The following is a 27,745-nucleotide window of genomic DNA, read 5'->3' as shown; positions in this document are numbered from 1 at the left end:
TACAGTAGAATTGGAGGCAGTCATAAAGAGATTCACCAGGGATGAGGGGGTTGACCATCAAGAGAGGCTAAACAGGTTGGGTCTGTTTCTTTGGAGCTTAGAAGAATGAGGAGTGATCTTCTTGAAATATATAAAATTCTAAGGTGACATGACAGAATAATGCTGAGATGTTTTCACTAGTGGACGAATATCAAATGGGTGTACATAGTTACAAGATTAGGGGCCAGTCATTTAAAACCAGCATATGTAGAAATGTCTTCTCAGCAGTGAATCTCTGGAATTCTCTACCAGGGAGTTGTGGAGACCAAGTCATTGGAAACATTTAAAGTGGTGATAGAAAATTTTTTTGGAAGATTGGGGGATTGAAAGCTATTGGGATCTGGCACAGAGGAGACGAGGCCTGGAGCAGATCAGCCAAGATCTTATTAAATGATGGGGCAGGTTTGAGAGGCCAAATGATCAGTATGGATAGGCAGCTCCGGCATGATTATTCTCAACACTGGTGCCCCACAAGACTGCATCCTCAGCCCCCTACTCTACTCCCTATACACTCATGACTGTGTAGCCAGATTCTGCTCTAATTCCATCTGCAGGTTTGCAGATGACACCACCGTAGTGGGCCGTATCTCAAATAACGATGAGTGGCAATACAGGAAGGAGACAGAGAGCCTAGTGACATGGTGTCATGACAACAACCTATTCCTCAATGTCAGTAAAACAAAAGAGCCGGTCATTGATTTCAGGAAGGGGAGGGCAGAGCACACACTCCTGTTTACATGAATGGTGCTGAGGTCGAGAGGGTTGAAAGCTTCAAGTTCCAAGGAGTGAACATCACCAATAGCCTGGCCTGGTCCAACCACATAGACGCCAAGGCCAACAGAGCTCACCAGCACATCTACTTCATCAGGAGGCTAAAGAAATTTGGCATGTCCCCTTTGACAATTGATCCTCGCCAATTTTTATCGATGCACCATGTAAAGCGTCCTATCCAGATGCATCACGGTTTGGTATGGCAACTGCACTGCCCATGAGCACAAGAAACTGCAGATAGTTGTGGACACACTTATCACATCATGGAAACCAGCTTCCCCTCCATGGACTCTGTCTACACTTTTCGCTGCCTTAGTAAAGCAGCCAACATAATCAAAGACCCCACCCACCCCAGACATCTCTCTTCTCCCCCCTCCTATTGGGCACAGGATACAAAAGCCTGAAAGCACATGCCACCAGGTTCAAGGACAGCTTCTATCCCACTGTTATAAGACTACTGAACGGTCCCCTGGTGCGATAAGATGAACTCTTAACCTCAGAATCTACCTTGTTATGGCCTTGCACCTATTGTCTGCCTGCACTGCACTTTCTCTGTAACTGTAACACCTTATTCTGCATTCTGTTATTGTTTTCCCTTGTACTACCTCAATGTACTGTTGTCATGAAATGATCTGTATGAATGGCATGTAAAATAAAGTTTTTCACTGTACCTCAGTACATGTGACAATAATAAACCAATTTACCAATTTACTCCTGCTCCTTTTTTCTTGTGTTCTGCTTCTTGAAAGAAGTCTGTTTTTGTCCCTGCTGCAGTTTTTGCAGTTTTAGTGTACTTGGATAAAACAAAACAGGATGGTAAAACCACTGAAAGAAGTACATGAAAACATTGATCAGGAAATGAGTCACTCAGCTGATTACAGTCAATGAACTCAAATGAGTCCAATGTGCACAGTGACTTACGATAAGCAGCTCTACCATAGTGGCTGAGCAGAACTTCAGTGCAACAACACTTTAACCATTGTGTACAAGATTCAGGGTGCACAAAGTTTCAAGTCTCTTTTGAAAAGAAAATCGAGAGCTTTTCAAAAACAATTTTGCTCCAGATTCAGGCTAGAATCAATATATTATGTGCCGAATTCAAACTCCCAAATATGGATATTAAATCAAGGATTAGAACAGTTGATTTATTTGTGAAATGTATACTTCACTGACAGGCCATCAGTTATTATTCATTACAAACAACCTCAAGGTTATGGTGAGCTGTGAGTTTGAAAGATTGCAGCCATTTTCATAAAAATATTCCCAAACTGTCCCAGAAGCGAAATATTGCACATGCTGGAAAAATAAAATAGAAAATGTTGCGAGCACTCAGCAGGTCAAGGCAACATCTATGGAGAGAGACAAAAGAGACTGCAGCTGCTGGAATCTAGAGCAACAAACAATCTGCTGGGTCCTGATACACGGTTTCAACCTGAAACGTCAATAATTCCTTTCCTCCCACAGATGCTGCTTGACCTACTGAATTCCTCCAGCAGATTGTCTGTGAAGAGGGAGCCCTCTGCAACTGAATTTGTGGGTGACCATAACCTCTAGCAATCCCTGTACCGATCTTGCGTCTTCTCTCTTGCCTGGGCTGTAGATCCTGTTTCCATGTCATACCCTAAATTCCATCCAGTGTCAGTTTCTGTACCAAGACCTGCAAGTGTGAATTTGAGTATACCTTCATCACCTCTCCCTTGCTACACTCCCTGGCCAGGTTGCAGTTTTTCACTACATAAAGAAAAAATAAACAGGTATTGGGTCATGCCTAGGATGAGGAGGGATTGCTTACTCCATTCTCAGTTTGCAAATCATAAGAGAGTTGTGTTGAAGCCCAGGTGAGATGCGAGGAGGAGGTATGAAGATATAAGGCATAAAGACACCATCATTTTTGATAACTTTAAACCCACCTATGGCCATCACTTCAGCAACAGCTGCCCGAATAATGGCTAGCATATCTTTCTCAAGACCTTTGGAGCATGCCTTTCCCCCTTCTATTGTGTGTTCCCTTCTTCTGCCATCAAAGAGAGTAGTAAGGCTAACTTGGTGAATTGCTGGAAGTGTGCGGTAGCAGTGAGATATGTACATGATAGCTCGCAATAATGATAAGTTTGAAGTGATGTGGTAGAGAACACTATTGATAAAGATCATTGGTAGGTAAGTGATGGAAGTGTGTGAATTAAATATGGCTAGAAAGGTCTTCAACCAGAAACTTTTACTCTTCTTTCTCTTTCCACATATGCTGTCTGATCTGCTGAGTTTTCCAGCATTTTCTATTCTTATTTCAGATTTGCAGCGTCTGCAGTGTTCTCATTATCATCACTGGGAATAATTCAAGCACTCCCTATGCAATGGCATAATGGGAAAAATGTTACCATATTCATGGAGGCGCTTCACTAAAGATTTGGATTGTCTTTCTGTAAATATCACAAAGTGCTTTACATTGAATGAAATACTGAAACATTGTCCTTGTTTTAATTTAGAAAACGCAACAGCTAATTTGCACACAATAAGCTCCCAAGAACTAGCTTGATGATCAGTTTGAACAAGGTAATTACTGTCCAGAACACCAGCGTCAACTATTATCCTTCAAAACAGTGCAATGAGATTTTTTACATCCACTTGACTAGGCAGACAGGGCTTTGGTTTAATATCCCATATAAAAAACGGCACCTCCAACAGTGCTCCACTGGAGTGTCAGCCTCAGTTTTGTTGTAACACAAAGCAGATATCTACCTTCACCTTCTCAAAGACAATTGGAGATGACTGCAAGTGTTGGTCTTGCTTGTGTCCTCTTACCATGATTGAATTAAAACAAAAATTGATACTTGTGAGGTTTCACCTGTAAAACAGTCATTTTCTTCTCAAACTATAGAAACCACGGTTCCCTATTGACCTACTTAATGCATTTGGCTTGTTTCTTAAAATTAATTTACATCATATCACATGTAGATCGAAATGGTAATCTGAAAACAAAAGTGATCAACCACATCCTGAATGAGCCAGCATTCTGAACACAATCACAAGTCACTGCTGTGCCACTGCACAGAATCTGAATCTGCGAAACAGATTTGCATTAACTCGATTAAAAGTACATCTTGTTAAACTTATTCTGCATGGAACATGTTCAATGCAAATATTCCCTGTAAAGTAATGAATGGAGGGCAGCAATCTAAAATGTTATACACTTTGTTATCTTGCGATATATACAAATAAAGTGAGAACCAAAATCTATAGCAACCAGAGGTTTCCATGCCTTTTTGCTCCTCTGACATCCTGGCCAAAGCTTTAGGTCTTTTGCCAATTAAAATAAAGTTTACATGCCCACTGTTCTAATCCCATCCCAACACTGAAGATTCATCAATTTAGTGACCACAAGATATAGGAGTAGAATTAGGCCATTTGGCCCATTGAGTCTGCTCTGCCATTCAATCATGGCTTTTTTTTTCTCAACCCCATTTTCTACCTTTTCCCTGTAATCCTTAACCACCTTACCAGTCAAGAACCTATCAATTTCTGCCTTAAACACATCCAATGACTTGATCTCCAAAGTCCTCCGTGGCAACAAATTCCACAGATTCACCACCGTCTGGCCAAAGAAATTCCTCCTCATTTCAGTTCTAAAGCAACATCCCTTTATTCCAAGGCAGTGCCATCAGATCCTAAACTCTCCTACTAATACAAACATTCTCTCCATGTCCATTCTATCCAGGCCTTTCAGTATTCTGCAGGTTTCAATGAGATCCCTCCTCATCCTTCTGAACTCCGAGTACAGGCCCAGAGCCATCAAACGCTCTTCATATGGCAAACCTTTCAATCCCAGGATCATTCTTGTGAACCTTCTCTTGGACCCTCTCCAGGGCCAGCACATCTTTCTTTAGATACTGGACCCAAAATTACTCACAATATTCCAAATGCAGTCTGACCAATGCCTTCTAAAGCCTCAGCGGTACATCCTTGCTTTTATATTATAGTTCTCCCAAAAGGAATGCTAACATTGCATTTGCCTTCCTTACTACCAACTCAACCTGTAAGTTAACCTTAAGTGAATTCTGAACTACGACTCCCAAGATCTTTTGCACTTCCCACTTCTGAATTCTCTCCCCATTTAGAAAATAGCCTAGACCCTTATTCTTCCTCCCACACTTCCCCACACGGTATTCCGTCTGTCAATTCTTTGCCCACTCTCCCAACCAGTCCAATTCCTTTTGCAGACTCCCTGTTTCCACAACACTACCTGTCCCTTCACCTATCTTGGTATCATCTGCAAACTTGGCCACAGTGCCATCACTTCCTTTATCCAGATCATTAATGTATAAGGTGAAAAGGTGTGGTTCCAAGACTGACCCCTGTGGAACTCCACTAGTCACCGGCAGCCATCCTGAAAAGGACCCATTTATCCCCACTCTCTGCCTTCTGCCAGTCAGCCAATCTCCTACCTATGCTTGTACCTTGCCTCTAACACCATGGGCTCTTATCATGTTTAGCAGCCTCATGTGTGGCACCTTGTCAAAAGCCTTCTGACTGTCTAACCTGCTTGTTACCTCCTCAAAAGATTTCTAACAGATTTGTCAGGCAAGATCTCCCCTTAACAAAACCGTGCTGACTTTTCCCTATCTTATCATGTACTCTGAAATTTCATCCTTACCAACCACTGAGATCAGGCTAACCGGCCTATAATTTCCTGCTTTTTGCCTCCCTCCCTTCTTAAACAGGGGTATTATATTTGTGATTTTCCAGTCCTCAGGGATCCTCCCTGACTCCAGTGATTCTTCAAGGATCACTACTAATGCCTCCACAATCTCTTCAGCTACCTCTTTCATAACTCTGGGGTGTAGTCCAGGTGATTCACCCATCTTCAGGGCTTTCAGCTTCCCCAGCACCTAGAAATGACCACTACACTCATCTCTGCCCCCTGACTGTCTTGAATTTCTGGCATTTCAATGAAAAGGTGAGAGAAAGAAATAAAATTATTGAGACAAAACATTTGAACCACTAAAAAAGACAGATAAGTGGAATGATCTCCCCTCAGGAGGGAGGTTTTGTGTTTATAGGATCAAAAATCTCCCATGTCCAAAACCCACTTTATAACAATGGTTTGCATTTCAAAATGATACAGTTCTTTAGTGTGTTGTCTACATCTTATCACAGATCAAATCATATAGATTTTCCCTTGAAGCACCCAACCACCGGAACCCAAAACAACTGAACGTTTAATAAAACAGTTCAAGTCCTCAAAGGAAAGAATAAATAACATGTTTTGTGAGCTACAAATTTACTCAAGTTCTCTGTTCATTAAATACATGATCCTCTCTCCTTGCTTTGCTCCAACATGTCTTCTCAAACTGAACAAATGGATGCAGTGAAGCAGTAGGGGACATACTGGGAATGGGAAACCATGTAAACACAGACAAAGGGTGGGGGTGGGGAGAGAATGCATTTCAACTTATGATTGCAAAGAAGAAACAACTATGCAGAGATAAGTCACAATGATTGGGATGGGGAAAAGTTGCAGAAACCATGAAATAGAACACACCTTTGTCACCGTCTCTCATGTATAATAATTAAAATACATCGTTCATTATAACCCAATTTGTAATTTCAACTGTTGGTTCCATACTCAAGCTTTGACATTTGCTTTATAAACATTATGGAATTAAAATTACCTGTCAATAAACTGATCAAGAATGACAATATCCCCAGGCTGGATTTCTTCTTGCAATGAACCACAAGCTGTTGTGGCGATAATATGGGTACAACCTTCATTCTTTAATGCCCAGATGTTTGCTCGGTAGTTGACGTTTGTCGGCATAATGGAGTGTCCCCTCCCATGTCTATTTCATAAAGGAAGATTAATTATAGAATATCCTATTGAGATAAATACACTTATAAACTCTCTAAAATTTCTATACAAAAAAAGCAGAAAAAAGATTGCCATGTAAATCTTAGGACAAAGCACTCAAATTAAATGGCACATCATAATACCCGACCACTGTCTCCCTCACAGCTGCAATATGTAGCGTCTACAGGATGGCTGGTAGTAACTTGCCAAGATTTGTTTGAGAGCACACCCCAAACTCTTAACCTCTAATACCAAGAAGGACTAGGGCAGCAGTCACATCAGGACACTATCAACTCCAAATTACGCACCTTTTCAATTTAGAGAGAGGCTACACATTTTTCATCATCACTGGGTCAAAATCCTGGAACTCTCTACTCAACTATACCTGAAGTGTATAATTAAACTCTATAATTAAAGTCTGCTTGGGTGTAAAATTAAAACTAGACCTGACCAAAGCTAACCTGAAGATTACCCAGACGTGAGGATTTATCATTTTTCCATACCTGACCTGACCACTACCATACATATATGGTATTTGCGCAGAGACCTGTTGTGGCCATGCAGTGCCCACCAATTCAACCCACCACTCCAGGGGACCTGCATGTGTCCAAATTTTTAAAAATTTGGACCTGTACAAAAATCCCTAAACATGTTTCTTTCTCTTTTGTCTCCTCTTCCTATCAAAATGTCCTGCTCTCCATCCCAGGGATCTCTTGAGCCCAAGTCCTGTCTCCTTTGATTTCTCTGCACTTTTACCAGCACTTCTTCCAGCGCCTGTTTTTGCACAGCCGCTCTGAGAATAATCTTTTACCTTGAAAGAAACCACCTCACACCTCTGCACAGTGACAGAATATTGAATGCCAAACTATAGATTACTGAGCCAACCCAGCATGATCTGACCTCAAGGACTGGTAATTATTTTCATATCAGACCCAACACATACCTGGCACACAGACTTGGGCCCCAGAGGTCACATTGGGTAGTCAGGTTCTGCTATGGAGTATCTCCACCACACAGATGACAGTGGTTGAAAAGGGCAGTTCATCACCGCACTCTCAAAAGCAAACTGAGGATGGGCAATAACTGCTGGCCTTCCCAGCAACACTTTCAGGACATGAGAAATGTGTAAAAATAAATATATTAAGTTTAAATTATTGGTCTTTTATCAAGGAAATTGCTTACATTTCATTTCTTCTGTTTCATTTTTGGACCAAACACATTTTAAGTGATTTGATTCATTTAAAATCATGGAATAGCACAACATGGAAGGGACCGTTCAGCCCATTGCACCTTTGTTAGCTCTTCTATCCAATTAATCCCTCTCTCTTGCAAACTTTGAATGTATTTTTCCATTCCATTGGAGGGGAAAAACAGAATTAATAATAAAGCAGAATTCCAAATGATATTGTTATACAAAAAATATGCTTAGGCAATTTGGCCATTCAGAATTGTCATAGGAACCCAGACTCTACACATAGGCCTTCAAACGTCATTTATTCTTTACTTCCTCGGATTATTTACTACAACATTTTGAGAAGATAAACACATTGACAGACTGAAAGATAAATCGCAATAGGTTTGGCAAAAGAATCAATTGTTGATTTCCAGGGAGTGATAAAAGAGACTACAACATCCTTTTAAACTTACCTTGCAAGGAGAACACAATCAACCTTTTTGATCTTTCCCACTGACAGAACATCTGAAGGCTGTATAAAAAGGAAATGTAAAGCATTAGACAAGTAAATCACTACCCATTGGTTGGCTCTGAACTTTTAAACCTTCATTTATACCAGTCAGGAATATATATCCAAGATAAAATCAATGCCCATGTTAAAGGTTCAGTAAGATGGAGGACACATATGGCAAACTAGGGAATTACAGGATGAATACTGCAATGCATAGTTATATCACCTTTGAATAGACTTTTGTCACAAAGAGATTCAAATAAAAACTGAATATTTAAAATATATGACATGGATACTTACAGAGTTTAGGGAAATATTCTATCAGAATGTAGCCATCATTTAATCCCCAGCCAACATCACCAAACAAATTACCAAGTCATGTATGACAACTACATATTATGCATGAAATGCTTTGGGAAGAATTGCGGTTGTTAAAAGTGATACTTCATGCATACCTTTACTTTCAGAGAACGAAAGGCCTAAAGCAAAAGGCAAATTGCTAGAGGAACTCAATGGGTTGAGCAGCATCTGCAGTCTCTTGTGTCTCTGATAGGACTCAAAATTTATCCAGCGATTTTATCACTGAGAATAATTATTCAATCTTGAAAGTTTTTCTGAGATTTTTTTCAGATGTGGAATCATGTCTTAACTGATGCATAATTCTCTGAAGTTGTGTTGGTATGAGAAAAAAAAGTTTGAAGAGGTCCTAAATGATGATAAATAACTGAGTAATCTCTCTTTCACCCAGCCTTCATTTAAATGTTAATCTCATGCATATCTTTGTCCAGGTCACCAAGGCGAAGCTGCATTATACACACAAGCCTGTGAGTTTTGCTGCTGCTGTTAGGGGTGTGTAAGGTTTCAGGTGCAACTGACTGTGTGTTGCATATTTTCATATGGAAAAACATGCTGCACAGTCCTTCTTTTCCAAGACCAGGCTCAGGATCCTGCCATGAGTGCGGAGGGCAGCAGAGTCCAGCATTTGGGTGGGAGGGGATTAGGATTGAGAATGGGGTGGGCAACAATGTTGTTTGTTGGAGGGGATGAAAGTTGGGAGGAAAGGGGAGTAATGGGTTGGAATCTTGGTAGTTAAGGCTAGAAGATTACTTGGGGATTGGGAAAGACATGAGGCCTGCAGAGTGCTGGTCAGCAAATGATGGAGACCTCAGGTTATGGGGATAAAGACCAGGGAATCAGGGATCATCCTGGAGATCACAGGGTGTTTCTTGGCTTGGAGGAATATCCTTTCAGTGCATGGGGATGTGCAGCTTTGCAAAGACCATGTTATTGCAGTTATGTTAGTTCCCAATGACAGGAGCCCACAAAACAACTTGGTCCAAGTTCCTTTGCAAGCTCCAAAAAGTGCATTGTACAATCAATTACATCTTCCCCAACACAGAGATTGCAACAGGGTTGCAAGAGTGGCTGCCAAAAGGAAGTGCCAGTGAAGTTTTCCCAGTGACAGAAAGCCACTGGAGTTGATCATTATAGTCCATCGTTTTGGAGAATTACATTGATAATCCATTTCACAGGAAAAAGCAGCATTGTGCAGTTGAATTCCCAAGTAAGACTATATTTTATCTATTGTGTAGACATCCTATTACTTACCCATTCATTGTACTTGGTTTCCAATACACCTTCACACCTCCGTTTCCAAAACAGATGTTAAGTTAAGCCACTCTGATCTGTTAAATCAGTGACAGCTGTGTGCTTCTTCCAATTTCCCTAACAGCCTTTCCCTCCTTGTCAAAGCTGAATTAGTTTATTTCTGCTCCCTTGCTTCCTAATCATAATAAATTATGAAAACATTTATAACAAATTCTACTACTGGAAAGAGAGATGATTTAATGATGAATAATCATGCAATTTCACTGTTCATTATCCTTTTCACAGCAATGAAAGTCTTGTGGGCAGATATCAGATAAAAAGCATCTTCAGACTCACCCAAAAGATTGTGACAGCATTCTCCAAAAAAACTCGTCTTTTTATAAACAAGGTTCTGTTTATTTGACGGCTCATTTTCTTTAACTGTAAACTGGTTTGTTCTAATACAATATGATAGAACATTTTCTTATCAATCAAGGTGATTAGGACTGCACGACAGATATACAGTATCATTTGACTTCCTCTTGCATAGCCCAGCAATATAACAATTTCTATTGTTATAGAACTACAATATTTCTATTCATCATGAGTCGTAGGTACCTCCAGAAGGTATGATCTGCTAGGAACACCAGCTAGGCTATGACAGTCCTAAATTTCAAAAACTGATGGCAGTTAAAGAGTGACAAATATCTGCTGCACATCATAAGCAAGCTGTATGATTTCATGCATACTACTAGATGCAAACATCTCAGAAAGGTGTTGACAAAATTGGCTTACACGATTGTGAAAGAAAAGGCTGAGAAACAGAATTCCAGATTAAACTGGAGGTTGAAATGAGGGAAGCCAAGCAGTAGAAGGATGAAGCAAAGTGGCAACATAGATTCAGACCCAATACAAAGATAGCAAGACAAACACATCAAACCTGTACAATCTTAAAAAGAGAAACAAAGGACTGCAGATGCTGGAATCCAGATGAAAAACATGATGATGCTGGAGGAACTCAGCAGGTCAGGCAGCATCAATGGAGAAAAGCAGGCGGTCAATGTTTCGGGTCAGGACCCTTCCTCAGTCCTGAAGAAGGGTCCTGACCCGAAACTTGGACTGCCTGCTTTTCTCTATGGATGCTGCCTGACCTGCTGAGTTTCTCCAGCATCATCGTGTTTTCCTGTACAATCTTAATGCTGCTCAAAATGAGTTTCATAGAAACATAGAAAACCTACAGCACAATTCAGGCCCTTCGGCCCACAAAGCTGTGCTGAACATGTCCCTACCTTAGAAATTACTAGGCTTACCCATAGCCCTCTATTTTTCTCAGCTCCATGTACCTATCCAAAAGTCTCTCAAAAGACCTCATCGTATCCGCCTCCACCACCGTCACCGGCAGCCCACTCCATGCACTCACCACTCTCTGAGCAAAAATCCTACCCCTGACATCTCCTCCACACCCACCCCCCAGCACCCCAAACCCATGTCCTCCTGTCATCTCAGAGAGAAAGCCTGCAAAGTGGCGATCCTGCTGATACAGCTATTAATCTTACTCCTAAGATTAAACAAAGGGATAACAGACATATCTTAATTGCATAGTGTACAGCCATTAAGTATTGACTTTGCTCTTACATGGAGATCTAATTGAAAATGTAAATTATGATGTTGGAAAGCAAGCAACTTGCCTTGTTTAATAATGAAACAGACATGTAAAGGCTGCAATTTCAAAAGCTATGGATAATGTGAGGCTGTAGTTACCAAGATCAGCAGCTGAAATGGATGTACTGAATTCGTGGTTTGAGGCAGGAAGTACTACATTGCTCCAAAAATTATGACAATGAATATTGAAGATCAACCTCTGCAAACAGTGCCAGGTAGTTGATTGAAATTGCTGCCAATCTGCTGCTGCAGTTTAAGTCCTGATGATCTGAGTAAACCAACATATAATTAGCAAAAGTTATTCAGCAAAGTTATATCTAAGTAAACAAGGACAACTCAACAATAATCAAAACTGTGAAATGCATTCTAATGTCATTTAGTTTAACCTAAAGTGCAAACAGAGGTAAAATGTTGCCAATCAAATTGGTTTGCAGCACACAGATTACGGCCAAAACGTACAGGAGGAACACACTTGACAAGTTGGATTCCACGGCCTGAATATTCAATGGTGCTTGTTTGGGCAGGCACCAATGGTGTGCTGGGTGGCAGGAGCACAAAGCTTTTGATTTAGGGCCTACCACTGCAAAATTCAGTAGTGCACAAGACCATTGTGGAATGCATAAAGGTCGAGGCTGTGTGAAAAGAGGGAATTGCAGGAACAGGAGACTCAAAAGTGGTTTGGAATCTTGAGTCCTCAACTTCAGGAAGAGGGGAATCAGAACTTGGAGAGCCAGAACTTGGGCATTCACAATCAGCTGCAAAAGATAAAGATTGATAGTGATCAATCCTGGGATTGGTGGGTTAGGAATGTTTTGGAGGGTTAGGAGGGGAAGGTGGGTAAGAGACAGGCTTAGAGGTGTTTAAGGAGGATCATGTTCAAGTTGGGTCCAGCTGAGAGATCACTAGGGGTTGAAGCCAGAAGTTCAGTACAGTGCTCATCTGTTAACGGGGAAAATTCAGTTCCAGCCTCAGGCCAGGAAGTTGTGGCGGGGTGGGAGATGTCAGGTAACATATCGATAGTTGGGATTAGTATTGAGTGAGGATTGGGGGAGGTATGGGGGATGTGACTACGAACAACAGCAGTTTCCTTTTGCAATGGGATATGATGAGTCTGAGAGAGAGCCATTGGAACAGCTAACTCCTTTTTCCAAAACTATATTTTATTCATAAAATTTGCAAATATCTAACACAGTACCTTTTTATGTACCCATCACTCACAGTAAAAGGCATCAGTCCATTTGCCTACTAGGTTTATAATATATCAGCAGAGTATCAATTTTCTTTGCACATATATTCCATGACCAATAAGTCCTAGCTGTTTTTCTACATGTCCCAGTGTACAAAGGTGAAGGGCCTTAAACCGTGAACTCCCACCCCCCCCATGAGCCTTCATATTGACTGCACCAAGCTTCAGCGCATCCTTCAGCACAGTAGCACAGTCCCATAATGTGCTAGTCTGCCACATTTAGTTACTGACAGCTCTCTGCACTGGGAGACGAGCAACTTTTGAGCGAACCAAGAGCCATCTTTCACCAAACTGGTATCTTTCAGTGTCTGCGGGAATTGTCCTTGGAGCATAGAGGCCTGTGTTACTTAAAAAGGACCTATCTGTGGCAAGTCCTCACTGTGCACTCCATTGCCGTGATCTTCTCAGGTAGTCCTCCTTAAGTTGAAACAGGCCTCCCAGCATTGTGAAGACCTGCTTCTGAATGAATGGCTCACAGCTAGCATTCCACACCATTGAACAACCATCAATGTCCAAGATCCACTGTGCATTAGCAAGGCCGATGTACTGAGGTTCTGGAAGAAAATTCATGGACTACATCGAACTTGTAGTTTCCTTTTGCAAAAGCTTTTCAACTGAAATTGAATGATGTAACACTCAATAAACATGTGCTACTTGATCTAATTTCAAGGCTTGCAAGTCCTATTGTGAATCATTGTGAGTAAAAATGCTTTTCAGCATTCTTCCACCACTTCACTGAGCAAATCAATGGGAATGATTCACTCTGACACAATGGAAATGGCACCGGTGAGCAGCCAGTTACACTGGGTAGGAGCAGACCCCAGGCTCTGCCCTGTGCTATTTGGAAATGATATACCTGTAGCTTTCAAAATAAAGGTTTAGTTAGGCCAAAGCGTTTTAATGCAATCCTGAAAGAAGCTGGCTTGTGGTTTTGATTTTTATTTCATGGTTTTTTTTCCATTTGATCAGGTTAAATTTGTGTTGCAACATCCAGTAACAAATTAAGCAGTTGTGAATTAAGATTAGACAGCACACAATATTATCTGAAGAATGATGGGGTATGATAGCATGGCAGCTGTGTTATAGTTTAGTAACCCAATAGTCTTGACTTAGGAACAATTTCAAATTCCACTTTGACCCCTGAGGGATTTAAATTCAGATAATTTATTAAATGTCTGAATGAAATGCTAATTTTAGTACCAGTGACTAAGAAATCCATCTAGATAGTTAATGCCCTTTGAAATATCCAGGCCAGATACACAGATGCCAAAACCACTATGTAAAACAATATGTATAATTAAAGTAGACATGCCACAAGTCATACACCAAGAGTTTTAGTGACTGGAATGCAATGCAGTTGGGTTTCACTGGGCTCAGTATCAGGCCTTTGCTTTTACTGGTGAATATAAATGGTTTGGAATTTCATGGTAGGGCTGCAATTAGGAAGTCTGTCAATGACACCAAGCCCAGAAATGTGGTTGATAGCAAGGAAGAAAATTCTGGGCCCTAACTGACACAGTTTCCATCATGCTGGCAGACATGCTTCCAGATCTTAATTACTCACTGCAAAAAAAATCGTTACATTTCCTGGATCTCCTGCATCTGTGTCTTTAAAACTTTGGACCAGCTGCATATCAGAATAGTTTCTATGCATTTCCATGATTTTAGAATCCTAGCCACTGTAATCAGACATAGGAAAGGCACTGCCAGTCCAGTTGACCATGAAAGTTCCCTTCAAGATCATTTGAAGACGTGTCAAAATTGGTAAGTTTGTGCCACAGAATACTTAAGTTGCAATCTTTCAGCCAATGTTTTGGATTTCTCCATCACTATCTGTGGGTGCATCCTACCTACCTGCAGGGCAGATTCCCCAGGGGTGGCTGTACAGTGGTACAGTCAAGAGGGAGTAACCCTGATGCTCTTCAATGTTGAGTTCAGAACCTGTGAGGTTAAATGGTACTGTCACAAATTAGCAAGGAAATCTACATTTCTTTATACTAGCCTATTACAAAAAAGCATAAAATTACAGGTAGCATCTATGAAAAGAGAAACAGAGTTAAAGTTTCAGGTCAAATCATTAATTCAGTCTCTCCACAAAGATGCCAGCTTTACCTGTCGAATGTTTCCACATTTTCTGATTTTATTTCAGATTTCCAGTACCAGTAGCTTTTTGCTTTTCAATTATTATTTTAAAAAAAGCTTATAGGATGGTTGGCTTTATAAATGCAAGTATAGAATGCAAAAGCAAAGAAGCTATGTTAACATTTATTAAAATGTAACTAGGACTCAGCACCATGTCAAATTCTGGCTACCATACTCTGGAAAAGACGCCAAGATCTTGGACAGGATACAAAGGTATACTGGAGTGATACCTGGGATGAGGGACATCATTTATATGAAAAGGCTGGAGAAGCCAAGACTTCATTGCTTTATAAACATAAAGTTAAGCAGAGCTTTACTAGAGGTGAACAAAATCATTAACAGTTCTGGTAGAGTAAATTGAAAGAAACTGTTTTCACTAGGTGGATGGTCAATAACCAGAAGACTCAAGATAATTGGCAAAAGAATCAATAGCAGTGATTTTCAAGCTTCTCTACTTATTCTTCCACTATCAAAGATACATGTGCATACATCTTTTGATCTCTCTGCTCTTACACCCCATTAAAATTATTCTATTTAGGTCATATGTTCTTATGAAAGGGGAGAGACAATAAGAAATAGAAGCAAACTATTCAGCCCCTCGTGCCTGCCCTGACATTCAATAACATCATAGCTGATCTTTTATCTCAGCGCCACTTTACTGCATCAAACTCCCTTCATAACTATTAAAACAGTGATTTCATTGAAGCATACAAAGTTCTTATGGGACTTGCACTCTGGATTTAGACAGCTCAGTCAGGGCAAATGTCAACCCTGCATCCACCCTGTCAAACCCCATAAGAATTCTGTATGCTTCGATGAGATCACCACTCTTTTTATCAAAATGTATCATTTCATAATTCTGTATGTTAAAAGTTTTAACATAGAGAATTATGAAATGATACATTTTGATAAAAAGAGAACGAGCACATAATTGGAAAAAGAATTCCAACATAAATAAGACATTACACAATTAGGGAAGTTATCATACATTACTTGAAATGTGCAGTTGTACACTTTGGAAGCAGAAATAAGCGGGCAGATTATTATCTAGGAGGAGAGAAAATCCAAAGCACGGAAGTACAAAGGGACTTGGGGGTACTCGTGCAGGATACCTTAAAGGTTAACCACCAGGTCGGATCGGTGGTAAAGAAAGCGAATGCTATGTTGGCATTCATTTCGAGAGGTATAGTGTATAAAAGTAAGGAAGTGTTAATGAGGCTCTACGGGGCACTAGTGAGGCCTCATTTGGAATATTGTGCGCCGTTTTGGGCCCCACATCTTAGGAAGGATGTGTTGACGTTGGAGAGGGTTCAGAAGAGATTTACGAGGATGATTCCAGGAATGAAAGGGCTTAAGTATGAGGAGCGTTTGTCGGCTCTTGGACTGTACTCGCTGGAGTACAGAAGAATGAGAGGAGACCTCATAGCGACATTTAAAATATTGATAGGAAAGGACAGAGTAAATGTGGCTAGGCTGTTTCCCTTGGTGGGTGAGTCCAGGACCAGAGGGCACAATCTTAGAATTAGAGGGTACAGTTTCAAAACAGAGATGAGGAAAAATTTCTTTAGCCAGAGGGTGGTGAATTTGTGGAACTCCTTGCCACGTACAGCAGTGGAAGCCAGATCAGTGGGGGCATTCAAGGAGGAGATAGCTAGATATCTAAATAGTCAGGATATCAAGGGATATGGGGATAAGGCCGGTAATTGGGATTAGAATAGTTTTTTTTTCTTCTTCCCCCATTCCCCATTTCTCATTTCTATTTCCCTTTCCTTGGAGCAGACTCGATGGGCTGAATGGCCTGCTTCTGCTCCCTTGTCTTGTGATCTTGTGAAAACAAGGAGCTAAAGGGGGAATAGGATCTAACAGATCTGGGTGCACAAATACACAAATTAGGAAACAGTGAGGAAGCCGGGTCTCTTTCCTCCTGAAAGGAGAGATTTGAGAGATTATCAAATAAAGGTCTTACAAATTATTAATTATTTGATTTAACTCTACATTGATTGTTTCAATGCAGAAAAAAGCTGAAAATGAAACATGTCAATATGAGATAGTCACCAAGAAATCAGACAGAGAACTCAGAAGAAACAATCTGCTGGAGGAACTCAGCGAGTTGAGCAGTATCTGTGGGAGGAAAGGAATTGTCAACATTTCGGGTTGAAACCCTGCAATAGGACTGAGAGTGGAGAGGTGAGATGGCCAGTATTATACTGGTCTATACTTTATACTGGCCATCTTACCTCTCCACTCTCAATGTCTTATAGACTAATTGGGAAGAATGGCCTTTCCTGTGCCATATATTATGTAATTCTCTGAGCTGTTATGGTCTGAAATGCACTGCCTAAAAGGACAGCAGATTCAATAGTAATATTCAAAAGGGAAAAAAATTCAAGGCTGTGAAAGAAATTCATTGGATAGCTCCTCCAAAGAGCCAAGGTAAGTACAAAATTGCCACTTATGGCATTGCATCATTCTATGATTACCCTGCAATGAACCAACGAGATGATTGTTGTGTACTATTCCACATGGAAAACCATAAACTCTGGATAGCAATTTGCTTTTGGATACCACCTACAGTAAAATTGCCCATAGAACACTGGAAGCTAGCAACCTACCAACCTACAAGGATTCTTATATTTTACATATATAAGAAAATGTAAATACAAATACAGGAAGGAACAAAAAACAATGCTGTTAATCTGCCAGGTGGGAGAATAAGGAGGTGCAGAAGGATCAGAACAAGAAATGAAAATGGGAAGAGAAACCAAAAGCATGGTTTGCTGATCAGATTTAGCGTAAGAAAATATCAGATAATAAGAACTGAGCGACATACACACAAATGGATGGAAAGGTATTGCTTGGAAAATATTTTAATCATGAAATAATTTAAGAAAATACTTATACTTGAAAAATACATCATTTTTGAAGGTCATCAAACCTCAGATTAGTGGGTAACTTAAGAACAAATATGAGAATTGATTTTACTGAGAAGAAAACCCAAGAAGTAATTAAAATAGAGCATTAATAATCAACCAATGCTGCAATAATACTTTCACACTCTTCTTCCAATAATAGATTATCAGATGGATTCACAAGGACAAAATCAGATAATTGTTCTGGCGAACATTAACTGGATATGTGATAATTATTTCTATGATTAGACAAAGCAACCAGCATAAGCCCAAAGAGCTGACTACAAGTCCAACAGTAAGCCCTGCTGGAAAGGCATCTTGAAAAATTGAGCAACCTGAGCAAAGCTTTTCAGCTGCTAAACTGATTTTCCTTATCTCCATGGCAGAAGCAAAAAAAAACTCATCACCCAAAGTGTATCCAAGAACAAACTTCTGTACCCTGCCAAAGAGGAATTTCCATGTACGAGCCTGGACAGGACATTTTATAGGTATCACAGTCAAGTTCTGAATTCAGCAACTTGTGTCCTGAAGCCACATAAGCAATAGAAGCAGGAGTAGGCCACTTGACCCCTGGTGCCTAGCCAGCCATTCAGTTAGATTATGGCTGATGTTTTATCTCAGCGTAATAGTCCTACACTAAACCCAGTTCCTCGACTCCCTTAATATCTCAAAATCTATCGCTCTCTTATCTTGAACATAGTCAGTGAATGTGACTCCACATCCCTTCTGGGTAGTGAATTCCAAGGATTCACCACACACTGGCTGAAGAGATTTTTTTTCTCACCTCAAGACCCCTGGTTCTAAATACCCCAGACAGGGGAAACGTCAACCCATCTTCAACCCTGCCAAGTCCTGTAAAAATGATGTACATTTCAATGAGATTACCTCTCATTCTTCTAAACTCTGGAGAACACAGGGTCAGTCTATTTTATCTCTTCTCTTAGGATATTCCTCCCACCCCAAAAACCAGTTTGGTCAACTTTTGCTGTACTCCCTCTATCACAAGTATATCTATTCTTCATAGAGATTTGAGAGACCAGATGCGTACACAACATTCCATGTGCAATCTCAACAAGGCAATCAAAAAGATTGCTTTGGTACTCCAATCCTCCTGCAATAATGCTCGTCATACTGTTTGCCTTCCTAAGACTAGTAACATTGCAGGAAGCCATTTGGCACATCACATCCATACTGGCTCTCCAAGACAGCATCTCTCCAATTCCACAATCAGCCCTTTTTCCATGGCCTTGCAAATTTTTCTTCATCATATATTCATCCAATTCCGACTTGAACACCACAAATGAACCCATCTCCACCACATCGACAGACACCACACACTGCATAAAAAAAGTCTTCTCATGTCATTCTTAATTCCTTCCCCTTTATTTTATACTTGTAAACTCCAGTCATCAACCCTACACCAAAGGGAATAACTTCCCACTATCCATTCTGTCCAGATCCCTCATTGTTTTAAATAACTATCAAATTTCTCCTCAGCCTTCCCCAAAGAAAGCAGTTCCATCCTCTCTAATCTATCCTTTTGACTTTAGTTCCTCTTCCAGGAAACATTCTCATAAACCTTTTTTGGATCCTCTCTAATGCTTTCACATCCTCTCTATGATGTGGTGACCAGAATTGAACACAATGCTCCAGATGAGGCCAGATTAGCATTTTATAAACATTCAGCATGACATCCCCGCTTTTATATTCTGTTCCTCTATTGATAGAGCCCAAAATTATGTACGTCTTATCAACCATTTTCTCCACCTGCCCTGCCTTTTATCAACGACTTCTGCAAGCATATCCCCAGGTACTTTTGCTCCTGCACCCATTTTTGAACAATATCCTTTATTCTATATTGTCTCTTCTCATTTGTCCTACCTTTCATTTCTCTACATCTGCCCATTCCACCAACCTGCAATCTACTACTATCCTTCTCGTAGTACACTATACCACCAAGTTTTGTGTCATGTGCAAATTTAGAAAATGTGGCTCGCACCCCCAAGTCAGTCATTAGTAGAGAATCAAAAATGAGTAATGGCCCTAACACCTACTCTGATTCAAAAAGCAACCATTCATCATCTCTCTTTTGTCTATTACTTAGCCAACTTCGTATCCATGCTGTCAAAGTCCCTTTTATGCCACATGCTTCAAATTTGCTTATAAGGCTATTATTTGACACCAAGTCAAAAGCCTTCTGGAAGTTGACATACATCATATTGACTGCATAATCCTGATCAACTCTATTCATTATCTCATGAAAAAATCCTATCAAATTGATCAAATGCGATCTTCTCTTAACAAATCCCTGCTGACTGCTTTAATGAATCCATTTTCCTCCAGGTGACTACAAATCCTGTCCCAGATTAATGTTTTTAAAAGCTTTCCCACCACCAAGGTTAATTTAACTGGCCCGTAGTTACTGAGCTTATCCTTACTCCTTTTTTTCTGTACAAAGAAGTATTATTTGCTGTTCTCAGATCTCTGGCATCATCCCCATATTCAAATAGCACTGAGAGATTATGTTCTGTGCTCCCGTGACTGCTGGCCTGTACTTCCCTCGGAATTTTAGGGTGCATCTCATCTACTCCAGACAATTTACCTACTTCAAGTTCTGCTATCTTTTCTTTAGGATCATAGAGAGATACAGCACGGAAACAAGCCCTTCAGGCAATGAGTTTGCACTGATCTACCACTTCCCTGCACACCAGGGACAATTTACAGTGATTAATTAATCTATCAACCCAGGTTTCTTTTGGATGTGGGAGGAAACTGGAGCACCTGGAGGAAACTCAGTCAGCCACAGGAAGAACATGCAAACTCCACATGGACACTGTCAGAGGTCAGAATTGAACACATGTTGCTGAAGCTGTTTGGCAGCAGTTCTTCTAGCTGTGCTAATGTGCCATCCTTCATGATATCAATTTTTAATGTATCTACTGTCTCACTTATCCTCTTCCCTGGTGAAGACAGATGCAAAGCACTCGACATACCCTAATAATGCCTTTGGCATCCATGCGCTAGTTCCAATTTTTGTCTTTAATAGGCCACACACTTCCATTTACTCTGCTTTTACTATTTGTACACCTACAGAACTCTTTTGGATTCCCATTTATGTTGGTTGTTAATCTTTTCTCTTTGCCTTTCTTATGTTAGTTTTCATCTCCCCTCGAATTCTTTTGTGATCAGCCTGGTTCTCACTGGTATTTATTGGAGGGGAAATGAAAACATAAGTGGCCTTTTTTCCTCCCTTTTACCTTCCTCTGTATCTCGTTCATCAACTCGGAAGCTCTGAATTTGGGCTTCCTTTGAATCTCATGGAAATGTGCCTCAACTGCACAGGACCATCTCTTCCTTAAAGACAACCCAAATCTCTGGTACAATTTGCCTGTCAACTTTTGGTTCCAATTTCCTTGGGGCAGAACTATTCTCATGCCATTTAATTATTCCAATTAATTATTCTCACTTTGGGTCACTCCTTCCCCATGGGTAACCTAAATTCCTGCTTACTATGCCTGCATATCAACTTGTAGTGATTTGTGTATGAGGACACACACATTGCTTTAAACACCAATGTTTTTCAATCTCCTCACATAGGCACCTAATTTTTGTTTCATCATCGAGCTAGCAAATATTGCACTTTGTCTCCTCACCCCAATGATTGAAACAGATTGTTAACAGCTGGATCACAGCATTGATCCTTACCGCACAGCACTAGTTACAGTCTCCTAACCCAAGTATTACCCCCTTATTCCTACTCTTTGCTTTCAGTTCATTAACCAATCCTCAATTACCCCATCCCATGTGTTCTAATTTTGTTTAATATCTTCATGTGGCACCTAATCAGACCTGAAAGTGCAAATACATCATATCCAATGAATCCACTCTATTAAACCCCCCAAAATACAATAACAGATCATTTGAAATACCACCCTGGCTACATCCTGTCTCTCTGATTTCACTCATGTTAGAAATGGGCATGATTCTGAGGGATTCCCCAGTAAAGCTGATGCTGCAAGGACAGTGCTTATTAAGGGTGGACAGGAAGGAAAAGTGTCCAGGTTCCTGACTTTGGTGATCAGGAAATGTCTGACCCCAACAGGAAGGTGTGAATGACTGGCTTTTAAAAAATACATTTGTTTTTATGTTTTCATCTCAATAGTTTGCAGTAATACCTTTCGAGTTGACCTCTGAAATGCTGACCTTTCGTTAGGTAATTCAAATAAAAATCCTTTCACTTCACCAGAGGTAGACTCAAGTGCCTTCGAAAAGAGCATGGAAGATTTTCAGACACTGAAAATTAGAAAAAGGGCAGAAAATGCTGGACATACTCAAAAGGACATGCAGCACATGTGGAGAAAAAGTATATAGGATTACATATGATGCAGAAACAAGCTATTTGGCCCAATCAGTCCTTGCCAGTATTTATGATTGACATGAGTCTCTGGCCATCTTTCCTCAGCCAAACTAATCCGTGTAACCGTCTATTCTCCTCTCCCCCGCATGCCTGTCTAGCCTCCCCTTAAATGCATTTGTACTATACACTTCAACCACTCCCTTTGGTAGTGGAATCCACTCTCATCACTCTTTGATACAAATTTTCTTCTGAATTCCTTAATGGATTTTTTTTTGGTGACTCTCTTACATTGATGGCCTCTACCTATGCTCTTTTTCCAAGAAGGAAACAATTCTGCCTGTGTACCTTCTTCTAAAACAAGAGTCCATCAGCTTTGACCCAAAGTCATCAACCTGAAATATTAAAACTGTTTCTTTTTCAACAGATGTTGCCTGATCCACTGGGTTTTTCCCAGTAGTCTTTGCTTTACATTGATAAGGTGTACAGAAGTACTGCCAATATGGAGCACTGAGGGACTTGAAGTGGAGCAGCAAGAACTACAGCTTCCAAGTCTTGCACCATGACTATAAATATCAGTTTGTTTGAAATAAAACATGCTTCTCATTCGCTTTGGTCAGCAGTCGTTTGGATTACAAACCTATGGACCAATGGTGACAGAGGGAGCGAATGTTTAGGGTGACAGATGGGATGCCAATCAAGTAGGCAGTTTTTGTCCTGGATGACATCAAGCCTTTTGATTGTTGGAACTGCATTCACCCAGCTACGTGGAGTTTTCCATCCCATTCCTGACTTGTGTTTCATGAATGGTGGAAAGACCTGGGAAGGGAAGTTGAGACATTCACCACAGGTTACACAACCTCTGACCTGGTGTATTTATGTGGCTTGTCTAGTTAACTATTTGGTCAAAGGTGACACCCAGAATAGTGATTGTGAAGAACACAACAATTGTCAAGTTACCCCTTAGTGCAAGTAAGAGGCAAAAAATTCATCAGAAGGGAGTTGATGGGCATGTGAGAGAGAATGGGTTAGAGGAAAATAAGAGGGAGAATGAGAACTGATGGGGTTTCTCTGCTGGGAGTCAGCATGGACCTGATGGGCTAAGCAGCCAACTCCTATGTCATGATAAATGTACAGAAAACCATGTTTCATCGCCAATTTTCCCTGCTGCAGAACAGTAGCCCCCAACAATCAAGATCCACAATGAGACTTCGGTTGTCATGAGCCACTTCCCATATCTTGGGAGATACCTCTCGATGAGGGCAGACATTGACAACAAGATCCACCACTGCCACCAGTTTATCAGTGCAGGCTTTGGCTGGCTGAGGAAAGCTATTGGAACATGGAGACTTTGAACCCAGCACCAGGCTCATGATCTACCAAACGACAGTATTCTCCATGCTCCCTTTTAGAGAAATGGGCAAATTATAGTAGGCACCTCAAAGCACTGGAGAGGTCCTACCAAGCTGTCTGCAAAAGTCTTCCAAATCATTTGGTGGGATACATGAATCAATGTCAAAGTCCCCAGCATTGAAGCTCTAATTATGCTCAGACACTTCAGATGGGTGGATCACATTGTCAGTATGCCTGATATTAGACTCTTAAAATATTCTACTCAGAGTTCTATCAAGGCAATCAATTTCCAGGGAGGCAAAGAAAATATTTCAATGTCATCCACAAAATCTTCTGGAGAAAATATAACATCTTCACTGATTGGTGGGAATCCCTGGCTTAAAGCTTCTCAGTCTGGTAATGAAGCATCCAGATAGATACCGGGCTTTCCCCAAAGGTACGGTCAAGAGCCAAGAGCAGGATTCCAGCTGGCCCACACACCTACTCCATCAAATTCCTATCTGCTGCGTCAAAGTCTGCAGATCCTATGTCGGATTTGTTGAAATATTTTGTGGATTTTTCCCACACATTTCTGTTTAATCATAGATGCCCCTGAAGGAAAGATTATGTGCTCCTGCTCATTGACAGTGATGGAATAATGACTGTGGTTTTAAAAAACATTTTGGTATTAGAAAAGTTGCATTAAATTGAAACTGTCAATTCAAATTATAATTGATTGATGAATTTCAGTAAGTTCTACACCCTTGCTAAACCAAGCTTGTTTATCCTCTTAAATTCTTTAGCTGCTTTTATGTGCTACTTAGCTATATATTTGTGACATGAGTGCAAGAAGTGCGAGTCTCATGCTGCCAGCTGTAATCAAAGTCAACCTGTTGGGAGCTGGCATCATTGGCAAGGGAGGGATCACTGGGGTCTTCCGCAACACACGGTGTACGAATTTGTCACCAGAACAGAGGAACAGAGGTGCAAGGAATGGGAGAAGGCTAAGCCAACATGAAGGTCACTTAGTGAGGAAACTTGAGATGTTGTTTTGCTCAAAGGGAGCAATTTGGATAAAGGGATTTTTACTGCAATGAGCTTCTATGTTGCTGTTTGTACTTTGATTATTCTAAACACTCTGATATCACTCCCAACCTTGCAAATACCTTGTTGAGGTTTTGAAGAGTGGGAAAGTTGTCTCACAGACTGGTCAAGTGCCACCCTGACTTAGCTATACTCACAGAATTGTATGTTTCAACCATTGTCCCAGATTGCTCCATCATGATCCATGATGCGTCCTGTCCCACTGTCAGGACAGGATCATATTGCCGGATGAATCATGATGGGCAATTAAATAGCTAATTCGAGGAAGGTTATCCCCATCCTCAATGATGGCAGAGCCCAGAATGTGAATTGCGAGGAAAGCTGAAGCATTAGCAATCAGATTCAGTGAAAAGTACCCAGTGGGTGGTCCCTCTCAGCTTCCTCCTGCCATCCCTTCATCACAGAAGTCAGTCTTCACCCAATTTGATTCACTTCATGGAACAAGAAGAAATGGTTGAGGACAATGATACAGTAAAAGCTGTGTGACCAGACAACATCCTTGTTGTAATGCAAAAGAGTTGTGCTCCAGAATTAGCCAAACTGTATCAATAGGTCATTGCCTAAAAATAGTGAAAATTTCACAGGTTTGCAGCATTCAGTGAAAAAAGCAAGACAAATCAAATCCCTAATTATTGCTCCTTTGGACTACGCTCAGTGATAGAAAGTGAAGGACGGTGTCATCTACAGTACCATCAAGTAACACTCACCAATAATGTCTCACTGATGTTCTATTAGAGTTTTACCAGAGCTGATTACAGCTTTGGCCCAAAGATGGGCAAAAGAGCTGAACTCCAGACTCTAGGTGACAGTGATTGCCCTTGACATCAAGGCAGCATTTGATGATGTATGTGATTGTTGAGCCCTGGCAAAGCTGAAGTCAGTGGGATCGAAGGGAAAACTTTGCACTGGCTGGAGCCATACCCCACATGAAGAAAGATGGAAGTCAATGATCCCAGCCCGAGGATATCATTGTATGATTTCTTCAGGGTAGTGACTTAAGCCTAAGCATCATTAGCTGCTTCCTCAATTACTCTCTCCGTCTAATAGGTCAGAAGAGGGTAACTTTACAACAGCTATTTAACATTAAAGCACATCTTTGGGATGCACCCAGGCCCAATCTCTAATATACTCCACACAGAGGAATCAATGATGGCTTGGAGTTCAGTCTCCAAATACTAAGAATGCAAGTATCATCTATGTACTATAATTCTGTGGCTAAAGTTGATGTGATCTTTGTTCTTGAGTGAAGGTTACAGTTTCCTGCACCTTGTAGATTAACTCCACTCCAGCAGGAGTTTGTAGGAGGTGAAGTATTGCAGCGAGGAATATTGAGGAGAGGGTTGGTATAAAACACAGGCTTGCTTGATTCCAGTCTGCACCAGGATTGGGTCTGCAGTGGATCCATGGGCAAGGATCACAGTTTACACATCATCCTGGAGCATGAGTGGCAAGCTGCTCCATAATCACTCTCCAGGGATGGAGTCAAAGGCTTTTCTGAGGTCAAGAAGGGATTTGTAGAGTTTGATGCAGGTTCCTGAAACATCTTGGATTTGAAGATCATGTAACCATCATACCTCTTGATGGATGGAGTCTGCATTGCAATCCTGGGAGGAGCTCTACTGCCACTGGAAGAAAACGGTTGTGAAGAATTCTAGTGATGTCTTTCCCAGTGGCAAACAAGAACACCCCTCCATAATTAATGCAATAGGACTTGCCTCCTTTCTTGAAGGTGGTCATGAATACAGGGTCCCTGAATATACTGTTCTCTTCCCAGATGAAGGAGATGAAAGGTGCTTCTCCTCCATGTTTTAGTATTCCAAAAGAGGCATCATCCAGTCCAAAGACCATGTTGTTTTTCAGCTTCTTGTCATGCTGGGGTGATGCCACGATTATAGCAGAGAGTGTGATCTGGGGTGGAATCAATGACCAAGTCTTGGTTGAGGAGATCTTCAGAGTGTTCCTCCCGGCAAGCTTCAACTGCCTTTCCATTTGTGGCTTTCAGCGAGGTAGGTTCCAAGTGTCTGGGTAATATACTGCTGGAGAGTCCATGGATGTCGAGGCTGTTAGACAATTGTCAGGTATCCTTTGTTCTTTATATCCACAAGCTTTAATCCCATGCTAAAAGAAATCATACATGGGCATCTTCCACACCTCAAAGTGAAGGTTGGGTCCCGTTGCGTCAGGATCCTCAGAGACAACCCAATGTCATATCACAATCATAAGCCAGAAACTCAACAAGGCATGGCTACTTTGAGCGAGAAAATGTTAGGAGAATGCAGCCAGCTGAAAGAACAAGGCAGAAGATGTATCTTCTTCTGGAAGGACAATTTGGAAGAAGAATGCTCTCTTCATGGCGTTGATTTCACCAATAAGAGTAAGTACAGCATCTTAGTGACCCCTGGCGAGATAAACAATGTTTCACGTCCCCTTGGCTTATTCTATCATAGAACCAGCATTCTACAGTCATCACTGACTCTGGAAGCAACAGGTGAAACCAAAGAGGAGCTCTTTCCCAACCTTCCAATGGGAGAAAACTGATCTTCTTTGCCAATTTTAACACCAGAGATGGAAATGACGACATTCCAAATATTTCGTCAGGTGGAGGATTCTATTAAACTTAGCTTTCCACTCTCCTTCCCTGTTGGTCACAGAAAGAGGAGATTAAGAGGGAAAGAGCTGGGAAAACCATCTCCAACTGAATCCTCCACCAGACAAAACACTCAAAAAATGGTCCTGTTGTAAACAACAGCCCGTTTCATCAGAGAGATAAGTATAAGACATCATGGCAACTCAATCCTTGCACTGGGCCCTGCTGGATTACATCACTGTCTAAACAAGAGACTGGCAAGGATTTCCACATCAGCCATGATATGACAGATGTCAACAACCACAAGACCAACTACTGTCCAATGCATTCTGTCATCTCGATCAACTTAAGTGGTGATTGCAAACATTGCCAAATCAATATCAAAGGACTCAAAGACACCACAAAAAATCTCTATTCTGCCAATGCCTCACAGCCAACCTGCTGACTCCCAACCAACAGCAACCATAGCATATACTCTATGCCTA

General features: G+C 40.9%; 1 protein-coding gene across 1 annotated transcript in view; it reads right to left on the bottom strand.

The window, feature by feature from the left end:
• Nucleotides 1-27,745, bottom strand: part of mtap (methylthioadenosine phosphorylase) — a 140,178-nt gene that overhangs the window by 83,777 nt on the left and 28,656 nt on the right. The window contains 2 exon segments of the mRNA XM_052019185.1: nt 6,477-6,644; nt 8,300-8,358. Coding sequence (XP_051875145.1) covers nt 6,477-6,644; nt 8,300-8,358 — 227 coding nt within the window.

The sequence above is a fragment of the Pristis pectinata genome, chromosome 7 (assembly GCF_009764475.1).
Source record: "Pristis pectinata isolate sPriPec2 chromosome 7, sPriPec2.1.pri, whole genome shotgun sequence".
Taxonomy (NCBI): Eukaryota; Metazoa; Chordata; class Chondrichthyes; order Rhinopristiformes; family Pristidae; genus Pristis; species Pristis pectinata.
Note: the sequence above shows the minus strand (reverse complement) of the source record. Positions and strands in the feature narration are given on the sequence as shown.